Source organism: Megalobrama amblycephala, linkage group LG6 (genome assembly GCF_018812025.1).
Source record: "Megalobrama amblycephala isolate DHTTF-2021 linkage group LG6, ASM1881202v1, whole genome shotgun sequence".
Lineage (NCBI taxonomy): Eukaryota > Metazoa > Chordata > Actinopteri > Cypriniformes > Xenocyprididae > Megalobrama > Megalobrama amblycephala.
This window is the reverse complement of record NC_063049.1, coordinates 46,088,306-46,102,279: the sequence shown is the minus strand read 5'-3', so window position 1 is coordinate 46,102,279 and position 13,974 is coordinate 46,088,306. Positions and strand designations below refer to the sequence as shown.

General features: G+C 44.0%; 1 protein-coding gene across 2 annotated transcripts; it reads right to left on the bottom strand.

Moving 5' to 3' along the window:
* Positions 1–5,685: 5,685 nt before the first annotated feature.
* LOC125270880 lies at positions 5,686–13,297 on the bottom strand. 2 transcript variants are annotated; one of them, XR_007185485.1, is made up of 2 exons: positions 6,320–13,297; positions 5,686–5,797 (listed from the first exon to the last, which is right to left on the bottom strand). XR_007185485.1 is itself a non-coding variant. In XM_048194888.1 (2 exons), exon 2 carries the CDS (start codon positions 12,413–12,415, stop codon positions 6,506–6,508), a length of 5,910 nt encoding a protein of 1,969 aa, XP_048050845.1. In that variant the 5' UTR covers positions 12,416–12,660; positions 13,183–13,297; the 3' UTR covers positions 5,686–6,505. The 2 variants fall into 2 exon arrangements, 1 of the variants encoding a protein (XP_048050845.1); XM_048194888.1 differs by having other exon boundaries at positions 5,686–12,660; positions 13,183–13,297.
* Between the last annotated feature and the right edge of the window lie 677 nt (positions 13,298–13,974).

The following is a 13,974-nucleotide window of genomic DNA, read 5'->3' as shown; positions in this document are numbered from 1 at the left end:
AAGGCTGTCTAGTCTCTGTCTTCATTCATTTATTTATTTATTATTCATTATTTATTGTTTTTCCGCAGTTCCTCAGGCAGCATGAATGATTTAGATTTAATGATGTATAAAGCACATTTCAAAGCTTTTTGCGGCCGTGACGCTGTTTTCACGCGATCACACTAACGAGGAGGAGCCGTCATCACTGTGAAAGCGGTTCATGTTTCAGTCACACCAGCGTCGTCTCAGTGGGGAAACATGAGCAGCTCTACAGGAAACCAAATTGACTTTGGCATGTAGTGTCTAAGAATGTCCATGTCAGAAGTGAACAAACTCACACTGCCTTCAGCAAATGTTCAGACATTTTAGCATTATGCTTAGACAGGAGATTTTTTTCTCAAAGGGGTTGAGGTTTATGCATAGCTATATTTTTATGCACTAAAAGATATTTTGAGAAGTGCATTGATTTTCTCCTTTTGACAAGTTCATGACCTCTTATTCAAAGTGAGAGTTGTTGACAAATATGGGTTTTGTGATGCTGACGCCCACACTGATAGCCTAACTAGTGCATGGAAGCAAATATAATATAATACATAGGCCTACAGTATATGTGATATATGCTAATAGAATTTAATTAAGTGTAGTATAAGTGATGTTTAATGTTATATTATTAAACTGCTTTCAAGAATACTTGAATACTTGTGGTAGAAAATGTTAACAGCATGACCTGACATGGATATCTACAGACCTTTGAGGTTATTTTTATTTTTGGCATTTTATTTAATTATTATGTTAGTGAGAAGAAGAAAAATAAAAACCTTTAGATATCAGTTTGCATATGCGATGGCCATGGGTTATGCTCATCTTTGCTCGCTCCTTTGAAGACATATTGAGTGAAACAACTCTATATTTAACAGAGCACATATAAAAGACCTGAACCTGAAGTAATGTTTTACAGAATACAGAAGTTTGTTATAGAAAAAAGTTTAAAGTTTGTTGTATTCTTTTTTAAATAGAACCTCTGTAACAGGGAATTTCACACGAGGGTGAAAGTTTTCCTCACGTAGACTTGCAACAGTCATGCAGAATTTGCAGGTTCTCTGCATTGACCATCAGAAAGCTGTTTGGTAGTGGCCATGTTAAAAGATAGGGGGCGTGTCAAAAGGTAGGGAGCATGCCCAATAGTGGGTGTGTTGAAAGGTAGGAGACATGCCTGAGAGGTAGTGGGTGTGTCAAAAGATAGTGGGCGTGTCAAAAGGTAGGGGGTGTACCAGAAAGGTAGTGGGTGTGTCAAAAGGTAGGGGGCGTGTTAGAAAGGTAGTGGGCATGTCAAAGTTATGGAGAGCGCCTGATAATGGGTGTGTTGAAAGGTAGTGGGTGTGTCGAAAAGTGGGAGGCGTGCCTGAAAGGTAGTGGGTGTGCTGAAAGATAGTGGGTGTGTCGAAAGGTAGGGAGTGTGCCTGATAATAGGTGTGTTGAAATGTAGGGGCCGTGCCGGAAAGGTAGTAGGTGTGTCGAAAGGTAGGGGGCATGTCAAAAGTTAAAGGGTGTGTCAGAAAGGTAGTGGGTGTGTCAAAATGTAGTGGGTGTGCTGAAAGGTAGGGGCCATGCCATTAAGGTAGTGGGTGTGTTGAAATGTAGGGGGTGTGTCAAAAGATAAGGGGTGTGCCAGAAAGGTAGTGGGCGTGTCAAAATGTAGTGGGTGTGCCGAAAGGTAGTGGGTGTGCCGAAAGGTAGGGAGCGTGCCTGATAATAGGTGTATTGAAATGTAGGGACCGTGCCGGAAAGGTAGTAGGTGTGTCAAAAGTTAGGGGGCATGTTGAAAGTTAGGGGGCGTGCCAGAAATGTAGTGGGCATGTCAAAAGGTAGGGGCCATGCCAGAAAGGTAGTGGGTGTGCCGAAAGGTAGGGAGCGTGCCTGATAATAGGTGTATTGAAATGTAGGGACCGTGCCGGAAAGGTAGTAGGTGTGTCAAAAGTTAGGGGGCATGTTGAAAGTTAGGGGGCGTGCCAGAAATGTAGTGGGCGTGTCAAAAGGTAGGGGCCATGCCAGAAAGGTAGTGGGTGTGTTGAAATGTAGGGGGTGTGTCAAAAGTTAAGGGGTGTGCCAGAAAGGTAGTGGGCGTGTCAAAGGGTAGTGGGTGTGTCGAATGGTAGGGAGTGTGCCTGATAATGGGTATGTTGAAATGCAGGGGCTGTGCCGGAAAGGTAGTGGGTGTGTCTAAATGTAGGGGGCAAGTCAAAAGTTAAAGGGTGTGTCAGAAAGGCAGTGGGCATTTTTCACTTGATATTTGCATAATATTGAGAACTGCCCAAACTATCGACGCTTTCTCTGCTCTACACCAGTGTTTTGGTCCAACAGCGAAACGTTCTGCAAGTTTTATCGATACGTCATTGAATCATTAATTCAAATGATTCATTCACTGATTCATTCAGGAACTGTTTTGAGCGAATCAGTTATGTGAATGATTTGATGACTTATTTATAGAGACATGCAGTCCCTGAATGAATTAGTGTTTTAAATGAATCAGTTGAATTAATAGGTGTGTATAACATGAAGCGGCGCTGCACAGACCGATCGGTGTATGACATCAAAGTACCGCAAGAGTGATTCGAAAGCATATGGAGCGTCTGCTCTCTAATCGCTCTCGCGCCACTGATGTCATTCACCGATCGGTCTGCACAGCGCCGCTTCAAGTCAAACACACCTAATGATTCAATGACTCATTCACTCCTTGCTTCATTCAGGAACAAAACACCACTACTCTAAAGTTGCTCGGACTGGAGATGTGAAACTGTCACAAGGCTTCATTCAACACTCTATTACTCGCTCAAATCAATGTTCATGTACATTTATTTATCAGCAAAATCAATGCGTCATCTCAAGGTTCTTTATTTACTGAATATAATCGGGTGACTATAAATGATCCCTTACATATTATATGTCTAGCGTTTGTAGTTTCTCTCTGAATGTAGACAACAAGGGTGTTATCTGCTTGGGATGGAATGAGAAATCTGCCCTGCTTTTCACTGGCCAGCGATGATTACCACGCTTTCAGAGCTGATACGACAGTCTTTCCGTAGGCTATATAATATTAATCCAGCACCCACGCTTGCCAGACGCACTTAAAGGAAGGTGACAAGCGTGACACATCCAGGACCTCCTGATGATTCGTGGACATTAAAGGAGCCCCACAGAGCACCTTTGAGTGCCCTCAAAAGTGGCTCAGATTTGCTGGGAGGGGGTTTGGTAGGGAGGACACACACCTCCAGCTCTGCACTTCCACTTCTTTATGGCCATTAAAAGAAAATGAGAGAATGTAGGACAGGTTTTCTTACCTGACGGTGCTGAGGGAGACACTCATTCATGCCTGCAAAGAAGAAGAAAAGAAGAAGAGCTTTCACAATGTTCATCCACAAGCAAGTGTTAGATTATATAAGAAAGTCTATTTTATTTAGCACTGCACTGAAACAATGGTGTTCACTCAGAAATTGCACAAATAATCACAAAGGTAAGAAATTGAATTAAATGTGAAATTTGTATTTTCTTATATAATGTACTGCATGAATCTTTGCTTTATTTACATCTTTCACTCTAAAAGCACTAGGTTAAAAACAACCCAATTTGGAAAATGCTGTGACTGACTCCATAACCTGTTCATAAATAATCAGTGTACAATTCTGAGAACATATTTTAACATCCTAAGTATTTACATTCTGTATCTTTTTGAATAAAATCATAAAATTTTATGCAAGGCATCAGGTGTTTCCATCACCCGAAAAGACCGTCGCGACACTCGTTTAGGGACAAAAACTACCCAAACGCTGGGTTGTTACATCTGACCCAGGATCTGGGTAACACAAAAACTACCCAAACGCTGAGTTGTTACATCTGACCCAGGATCTGGGTAACACAAAATCTACCCAAACACTGGGTTGTTAAGTTAAGTCTGACCCAGGATCTGGGTAACACAAAAACTACCCAAACGCCGGGTTGTTACGTCTGACCCAGGATCTGGGTGACACAAAAACTACCCAAACGCTGTGTTGTTACGTCTGACCCAGGGAGCTGGGTAACACAAAATCTACCCAAACGCCAGGTTGTTACGCCTGACCCAGGATCTGGGTAACACAAAAACTACCCAAACGCCGGGTTGTTACGTCTGACCCAGGATCTGGGTAACACAAAAACTACCCAAACGCCGGGTTGTTACGTCTGACCCAGGATCTGGGTAACACAAAAACTACCCAAACGCTGTGTTGTTACGTCTGACCCAGGATCTGGGTAACACAAAAACTACCCAAACACTGAGTTGTTACATCTGACCTATGATCCTCGTAACACAAAATCCCAAGATTTTTTTTAGTGTGTTGAAAAACACTATTTGTTTATTTACTATTTTTTATCAATGCTTTTCAGTACTAAATGAATATGTATGTTTATGCAGCATTTTTCTCCACTCTTTAGATTTTACATTTGTTCATTAGTAGGCACTTCTATCCAAATGTGGAACATCGCAAATGATTTATCACCATGTTGGATGGATTTTTACCCAGTGCATTTTGGGACTGCATTCTCCTCAAAGCATGCATGTGATAGTGTAACATTTGACCAAGGGAAGGCAATAATCCGGCCTATATGTTTTGGAACAGCCTTTATGTTGGGAGGTTGTTATTCCTACTTGTGCACATTCAAATTTGGAATAATACAACACAGAAGAACTAATGCTTTTTTTAATCAAATGCAACGCAATTTTGAAAGTGCACAAGAGCAAATAAGACAATCTTTAGTGCTTTTTCATTGCATGTAAAAGAGCATTCTTTGAAACAGTACGTCTGTAGTAGCTCTGCTTTGGCTCTTTGTCTTTTGTGTATGATCCTGATTTCTTGAGCAAGTGGGTGCATGAGCTCCAGCCGCTGGTCCAGGCTTTTGGCCAGCATCTCTTTTTGCTTCTTTCTGAGCCACGGGCTTCTTATCATGGGTGTCCAGCCTTACTTTCAGCGCCTACATCCATCTTGTTGATTCTGGTGGTGTGCTCCAAGAACAGATTTGTAGAGGCAAAGACCAATGCAGAAAAAAATCAGTCATGTGTGTCTCTGCACCAAAGCAGAAAACAGCCAGCCATTGTTGGAGCTGTTTCCACAGCCCTGACTTTCCCTATGAAAGGTTTTATTATTATTTATTCCCAGTGTCTGGAGATAATGCCCTAAACCAATTGCCAATCTCACTGCATTCATTGATTTCCAAGTGCATTAGAGGTAATTTAAGAACTTGTAGCAAAGCTGGGAAAACCAGTACACTTGTGTTTAGTACACAATTCTTCATTTGTATCTGTATTAATGTAAGTGTTCGTTTTAAAAGCACTGTTAGATTAAATAAATGATTGAAGGTGCATTACATTTTTTGCTTTGCTCTTTGTCTTAATCATTTCAACAGCGTCAGTGGTTTTGAACCTTATATTGACACCAGTTTGCATTTTTCTAGAAGACTGATGTGCCTGGAGACGTTAAATAATTTTAATCCTATATGTTTCTTAGTGTAAAGCGTTAATTGGCAGAAATACAGGCGCTTGATTCACAGTGATACGAACAGTAACGATGGCGTTTGTTCAATAGCAGCTTTAAAAAGGTCGGACTGTATTAGGTGATGGTCTGTTTCTAGCTTTCCTCAATGGGGTGTCGGTTAGAACACACTGAATCAGATCAGTTCCATGAAAAGGGGTTTAATGTTGACAATTTGGGTGGTACACAACACAGCAGTACACAGGATTTACAGGCTTTTGGGTGTGTAAATTTGGGTGTGTAAATTTGGGTGTGGTCTACAAAGGAAAGAAATAAAGATATATATTAACAAACATCCTGGCTATTATTACACAGCATTACGTCAATTAACAGTCACAAATCTCTCAAATAAAGAAGTTCAAGTTAAATCTAGAATGAAATAAAGAAATCACCATACAAGCAATGAATTCTTATACAATACTGCCACCCAGTGGTCAAAAACAGCAAAACATTCAAAACGAAACTAATCGTAAAATTATTCAAACGAGCAGCATGTAATCAGGAACATCGCGTACATAAACTATAAATAGCAGATATATCAGCAACAAATGTGATGATAATGCATCCATACATAGGTATCAAACACTGATTACAAGATATATCTTACGGATGGCAAGTAATATTGAACATAATCAACACATTCACGGGCACTCAACAGCACGCGATAATGGCTTCAATGCTGATAAATACTTGTCTGTCATGAACAGTATAACATTGTACTAATGCAGCACCTACCCTTAACTAATATTTATCAACTATTGATTATGTAAACAACTTACATTTGTTTATCAACGCACACGTTGCATACACACAGCGCCCTCGCACCTTCTGCTGAGTCACTCTCTCTTCAATGACGACTGATGGAATCAGCGCATGCGCACAGAACTCGGCCTTTCTAACACAGCCGCCCCCAAATTTGGTCCCAAATTTGCTCCACTGAAAGGCGGACACTATATGGGTTACCATTAGTCTCTAGTTTGGATGTGATCTTCTTCATCTTGGATCTCTGGCAGAACAATCAAACGAGCGATGGGTCTTGTATAGACTCTGTCCTTTATCTGTATCTCAGCTGTTCGTACTCGATCATCAGCCCCAGGGAATACATTTACTACTCTTCCAATCTGCCAGAACGAACGTGGTAACTGGGGGTCAACGAGCATTACAACCATGCCAGGTTGGATGTCTGCTGATGGAGTCTGCCATTTTGTCCTGGCCTGAAGTTCAGGTAAGTAGTTCTTTATGAAGGCTGTCCAGAATCTGTCAGACAATACTTGTGAATGCCTCCACCGACGTCTTCCCAGGAGCTCAGATACTGGGTATATAACTTGTGGCAGGGAACCATCTGGCCGCCCCATCAGAAGGCAGTTTGGGGTGATGGGATCTAAATCAGCAATATCCGCTGAAACATACCCAAGAGGTTTAGAGTTCAGGATGGCCTCTATTTCTATGAGGACAGTTCGAAGCACTTCTTCAGTTACTGTGTCTGATCCCAAGGTTGTGTAAAGTGCAACTTTGATAGAGCGAATCTCTCTTTCCCACACTCCTCCGAAGTGTGGAGCAGCTGGAGGATTGAAATGAAAGCTAATCTGCTGCTTAGCCATTTGCTGTTGTAGATCGCCACTGAGCTGACGGAAGGCTTCTTTCAGCTCTGTGTTACCTCCTCGGAAGTTGGTGCCTTGGTCTGAGTATAGCTCTGCTGGTTTCCCACGGCGACCTATGAAACGGCGAAGTGCCATGAGAAAGGCATCACTGTCCATGGATGTCAGAACCTCAAGGTGCACGGCCCGAGTGGTCAGACACTTAAATAGAAGTCCCCATCTTTTCTCTGTACGACGTCCCGCTTTGACCAAGAAAGGTCCAAAGCAGTCCATTCCAGCTGAATGGAATGCAGGCTTGAACAATCGAAGCCGAGGTGGAGGGAGATCAACCATTTTCTGAGAGGCTGGCTTCGACCTCCATTTGCAGCATTCAGGACACAATCGCTGGTGCTTCCTCACAGCCTCTCTCCCTTTCAATATCCATACCTTTCGACGAAGCTCAGCGAACACTCGCTCTGGTCCTGGATGGCAAAGGTGAGCATCGTAATCTCTTATGAGCAACCGAGTGTTAGGGTGACTGGGATCCAATACAATAGGATGTACTGTGCTTGGGTCGAGTCCTTCCGCACGTCTTAATCGTCCTCCAACACGTATTAATTCACTGGCTTCATCGAATTCTGGGGAGAGACAAAGTAACCGGCTGCTAGAACGAACGGGCTTACCATTCTTCAACAGCTGGTAGTCATCAGGGAAACTGTCCATCTGGATCTGTCTTAGTACAGACAGCTCAGCTTTTTTGTAAGCACTTGCTAGAGTGGAGCCCCTCTGCTCTGCCGCCCCCTGAAGCTCCTGTGCTACTGCTTCAACCAAGTCTTTCCAGCTACTGAACTTGCGGTCATCTGCTATTAGCGGTGCTGAGTTAATCATGCCACAAAAGGCACTACGCTTTAATTCTGTGGCATCCTCAGGCTCTGAGCTGTGCATTACTGGTGGTGATGGCCAATTACTCTGAGGTTGAATGAGGAATTCTGGTCCTTGTATCCACCGATTGGGTACAGTGAGGTCCTTCAGGCTCTTACCACGGGTAAGATCATCCGCAGGGTTCCTGGCAGAGTCAACATAATGCCATGATTTGAGATCAGTTAATTCTTGAATCTCTGCCACCCTCGTTCCCACAAACACCTTAAAGCGGCAGGATTCAGAATGCAGCCAGTGTAGGACAGTTGTTGAATCTGTCCAGAGAATGACTTTCTGGATGTTCAAGGTGAGCTCATTCTCAGCCAGTTTGGCCAACTGCGCTCCTATGAGAGCAGCGCATAGCTCAAGTCTAGGAATTGAGCACTGCTTACGTGGGGCTACACGTGATCGGGCCAGGAGGAAGGAAAGGTGTATCCTCCCACTAGGATCCTCTGAACGAAGGTAAGCAACTGCCCCGTAAGCTTTCTCCGAGGCATCTGTGAAGATATGGATCTCACGTGTGACTTTCGGTTTGTCCATGCTGGATGGAGTGTAGCACCTAGGGAGGACTACTTGAGGTAAGTACTGAAGCTCAGTTTCCCACACCTTCCATGCCCACTGAAGACCCTCAGGAAGTTGTGGATCATCCCAGTTCCTATCCTTAGTCCAGAGTTGTTGAACAATCACCTTGGCACGTGTAGTGTATGGAAGAATAACACCAAGGGGGTCATATTGACTTGCTAAGACACGATATATGTTCCGCATCGTCAGAGCATGGTAAGTAACAGGTCTGTGCCGGAATCCTAGACAGTCTGACTCACAGTGCCAATTCAGTCCCAGGGTGGATTCACGTGGGTCCACTTTATCATGTGAAAGCCACAGCTCTAGCTTAGGAGATCTGGCTTCTGGGGGTAAGTGACTGACAACCTCTTGCACATTGCTGGCCCACTGGCGGATATCGAATCCTCCTGTTGCCAGCAACTTACGAATTTTGTCTAGTAACTGTCTTGCTTCTTGAGCAGATGGTAAGCTCTGCAGACAATTATCCACATAGAAGCATCTCTCAACAGAATGCCTCACATCTTCATCTGCTGTGCTATGCGACAAGACGTGCCTTTGGAGGGCGAAGGAGGCACAGCAGGGACTGCATGTGGTTCCGAACGGCAGTACTTGCCATTCATAGATGTCAGGTGGGTCATCTCGTCTCATGTCACGCCACAGAAAGCGCAGGAGGGGCCTGTCCTCAGGTAGGAGGAGGACTTGGTGGAACATTCCACGTATATCGCCGCTAATCGCCACACAATGCTCCCTGAAACGAAGTAGAACACCCAGAAGAGAGGGGCTCAGGGCTGGACCAGGCATCAAGGAATCATTAAGATTCAGTCCCTTATATTGGAAGGAGCAATTGAACACAATGCGGTCCTTGTCATTGTGGCTGACTAAATGGTGTGGGATATACCAGGTCTCTTCTGTCGCATTGCTTCCACTCGATGAGAGTTTGGTAACGGCGCCATTCAGTACTAACTTCTCAATCTCCGCATTGTACACTGCTGCTTTCTCTTGATCTTGGGCCAGTCGTCGTTCCATGCTCCGAAGACTAGGCATCACAGCTTCTTTGGGGGCACAAAGGAGGGGTGAATTCTTTCTGCGCAGCAAGGGTGTAGCATAGCGGAAGATTCCATTCACCTCTACGCGAGTTGTCCTGCTCTCTAAGAGATTAATGGCCTCCTGATCCTCCCTGGACCTTGTCACCTGCTTTTCACAGCGGAAAGGCAAAATATCAAGTTGCCATAACCTTTTAACATCTCCTTTGAGTTCTAGTTCAGTTGGGGTGAGAGACAGGAAAAGGCACTGTTGTGGCTGCAATTGGGTCTCCAGGATTTTGGCTGGTCCCTGCAGTGTCCATCCAAGCTTCGTCTTTATGGCGGCTGGACCACCAAGAGGACCAATTCGGACAGGTGCGATAGGTGTGATTAGGTGGGTATTATCAGCACCGATGAGAAGTGAAGGACTCACTCTTTCAAAGGCCTGCAGTGGGAGATCTTTCAGGTGCCTGTATTTCTCTAGCAAACTCACTGGATAAGAGTGATCGGCCAGACCAAGGTGTTTGGCAGTGAATGCTGCATTGATCTTGAATGTCTTCTGAGGTTGAGTTGCAGGAGATATGTGGAAGTCAACTGAAGTACCACTGATGGTCTGCACATCTTGGCGGACGGTCCGCAAGGCTATATTTTCAGCTTGACCTTGTATACCAAGTACACGAGCAGCATCAGGAAGAAGAATTGTGCGCTCAGACCCATCATCCATAACAGCATAAGTGTCAAGCGTCTTGCCTCCATAGCGCAACAGAACCCTGATGACCTTAAGCAGAACACGTTTGCAGTCAGTGGGTCTGTCCAAGTACAGTGTTTCAGTAGTTGAACTAACCAGGCAGGAACCCTCTCTGGTACACCTGGTGTTGACCTCATGCAGGATTTGCAAGTGCTTCCCTTTGCAGATGCTACAAGGCTTCTTCAGTGTGCACTGGGCTGCTTGGTGTGCACGTCCACATCGCCAGCAACGATGATTGGTTTGTATCCAGTCAATCATTTGCTGTTTATCAAAGGACTTAAAGGTCAAACACTGACTTAGAAAATGGTCATCTTTATCACAGAAAGGACAAAAGGCTTTAGGTGAGACTTTGGGTTTCTCCACTTTAACTTGGACTGCTGCAGGGGGTACCTTTGTGACCGTGTCATTTGCCCCATGAAGGATAGTCGCTGTACGACCAGTAGGTTTGGTTTCTCGCCTGCGTTCTGGTCTCTGCTCTGGTCTTTGGCTCTTGTAACTGATCTGCGACTCACTGCTTTGGCACCAAGCCTCATACTGGAGCCACTTAGAAAATTCACGGAGGTTATACACCGACCCCGGACGGTGGTACATCTGTCTTCGAAATCCTGATCTCATTTCAGCAGGTAACTTACTCAACAGTCTCTCCACATGTGACCCACATTGCAGCTCTGATTCTCCTTCATCTCCAAGAGTCTCCAACATACCAACAAGAGCGCTAATTTGTAGAGCGAATCTGTCAAATGCCTCGATATCTCCTCGTCGGAGATCTGGGGAATCCATCACTTTGGCAATCTTCTTAAGTGCCAACTTGTGTGGCTGGCCAAACCTTTCGTTCAAAGCAGCCATAGTATCTGAGTAAGGGAATGGTGAATTGAGATAGGAATCTGCCACCAGACGTGCTTCATCTAGCTTCAGATGATCTAGTAGGATTTGGTATCGGAACAGTTCTGTGGCATCTGGTGGTAAAAGGTTATCAAGGGCTATCTTCAACCGAGTAAACTCGCTGGGATCTTTAGTACAGAAGTTAGGGATGGTTGGCACTGGACCTCTGTAGGTGCTTTCTTGTCCTGCAGGATTCAGGTTAAGGAAATTAGTTCTAGGTGCTAACTCTAGCCCAGTGGGTTGCTTGTACTGATAACGCTCTTGTTCAGGATATTCCATTCTCTCCCTAGGTGATTCATACAATGTTCTTGAATGCCAGTGAGGGACAGGAGTATTAGCATAGAAGTCTGGTATTGGTTGAGCTGTATTCTGATAATTGGTTTTATCAGGATGCTGCCAGGGAGGTGTATTATGGCGAGGATGTTCACCAGTCAGAGCTAAATCAATGCGCGATTTAGTAGGTGTGGCAGCCAGGATATGATCTTTCATAATTTGAAGTTCACCCATCATTGTTCCCAAAATGTCTAGCATGTTAGTGGCACTCTGAGGCTCTACTGTTCTCTCCATTGCTGTGTTGGACATAATATGATAACCAGTCCCTTGATTCAAACTAAGTGAGGAGCTACCAGGGTTGATAGGAAAGGGTTGGTGTGGGCCCAAGGATGGAGATAACATAGATGGCGGATGGTAGGATGCTTGCTCACGATGTGAGGTTCTCTTAGTTTGTGGAGTGTAAGAGATCTGAGGCAAAGGCGTGGACTGATGCTCTTCCCATGGCCGATGATATGGAGAAGACTGAGGATGATGAACTGGCTGCACTGGGCTGTATCTGGTACTAGGTGGTTGCAGTTCAGTATTATCCATAACTTGAAAGGAAGGAGCCCTTTCGCCGACCATGGACCATTTATCCACTGTATCCCATGGACCTTGACTTATGGGACTCGATACTCTGGTAGAGGGCGAAGGAATGTTCTCTGCTGCATCTCCAAGAACCTGTGTATGCTGTGTTGTGTCAGGCAATGCCGGCTGGCTAAGTACTCTATGACGCACAGTCGTAAGGTCAAAGTCTTTAAGGTAGGCAGGAGGATGAACCTGACGTTTGGGTCTTACAATCTGTGCTGATGCTCCTTCAGGTTGCATTTGGCCACTGATCAAGGCTTTATCCATGAGAAACGCCAGATCCGGCTCGAAGGACCATATGTTCAATAGCAGCTTTAAAAAGGTCGGACTGTATTAGGTGATGGTCTGTTTCTAGCTTTCCTCAATGGGGTGTCGGTTAGAACACACTGAATCAGATCAGTTCCATGAAAAGGGGTTTAATGTTGACAATTTGGGTGGTACACAACACAGCAGTACACAGGATTTACAGGCTTTTGGGTGTGTAAATTTGGGTGTGTAAATTTGGGTGTGGTCTACAAAGGAAAGAAATAAAGATATATATTAACAAACATCCTGGCTATTATTACACAGCATTACGTCAATTAACAGTCACAAATCTCTCAAATAAAGAAGTTCAAGTTAAATCTAGAATGAAATAAAGAAATCACCATACAAGCAATGAATTCTTATACAATACTGCCACCCAGTGGTCAAAAACAGCAAAACATTCAAAACGAAACTAATCGTAAAATTATTCAAACGAGCAGCATGTAATCAGGAACATCGCGTACATAAACTATAAATAGCAGATATATCAGCAACAAATGTGATGATAATGCATCCATACATAGGTATCAAACACTGATTACAAGATATATCTTACGGATGGCAAGTAATATTGAACATAATCAACACATTCACGGGCACTCAACAGCACGCGATAATGGCTTCAATGCTGATAAATACTTGTCTGTCATGAACAGTATAACATTGTACTAATGCAGCACCTACCCTTAACTAATATTTATCAACTATTGATTATGTAAACAACTTACATTTGTTTATCAACGCACACGTTGCATACACACAGCGCCCTCGCACCTTCTGCTGAGTCACTCTCTCTTCAATGACGACTGATGGAATCAGCGCATGCGCACAGAACTCGGCCTTTCTAACAGCGTTGGTTTTACCGTATCAATCACATCAAAGTGGAGAAAACAGTGTCTTCTGGACATGAACAACACGAACCAAACTCTTCCAGTCTCAGATACAACTACAGTGATTGAGGGCGGGGCAAAGAGACGCTGATCAGCCAATGAAGACCAGAGGCTGGCATTATGCAAATTAGTTACAAACCAATGTATGTTCAACAGGAAGTGAGACTGAATTACTGACGACTTGTTTCAGTTCAGAATTGTTTTGATCTTCGAAACTTCGCAGACATTTACATTCACAAACAGCCCAAGTTGGGTTTAAAATGGACAAACCCAGCGATTGGTTGTTTTAACCCAGCGATTGGGTCGTTTTAACACGGCGAATGGTTGTTTTAACCCAGTGATTGGGTCGTTTTAACCCAGCGATTGGGTTGTTTTAACCCAGCGATTGGGTCGTTTTAACCCAGCGATTGGGTCATTTTAACACAGCGAACGGTTATTTTAACCCAGCGATTGGGTCGTTTTAACACAGTGAACAGTTGTTTTAACCCAGAGAATGGGTCGTTTTAACCCAGCGATTGGGTCGTTTTAACACAGCGAACGGTTATTTGAACCCAGCGATTGGGTCATTTTAACACAGCGAACGGTTGTTTTAACCCAGCAATTGGGTTATTTTAACCCAGCGATTGGGTT

What these genes read in the sequence shown, in the direction of transcription:
- LOC125270880 (XM_048194888.1), bottom strand. Translation starts at nt 12,415, where the DNA reads ATGGATAAAGCCTTGATCAGTGGCCAAATGCAACCTGAAGGAGCATCA.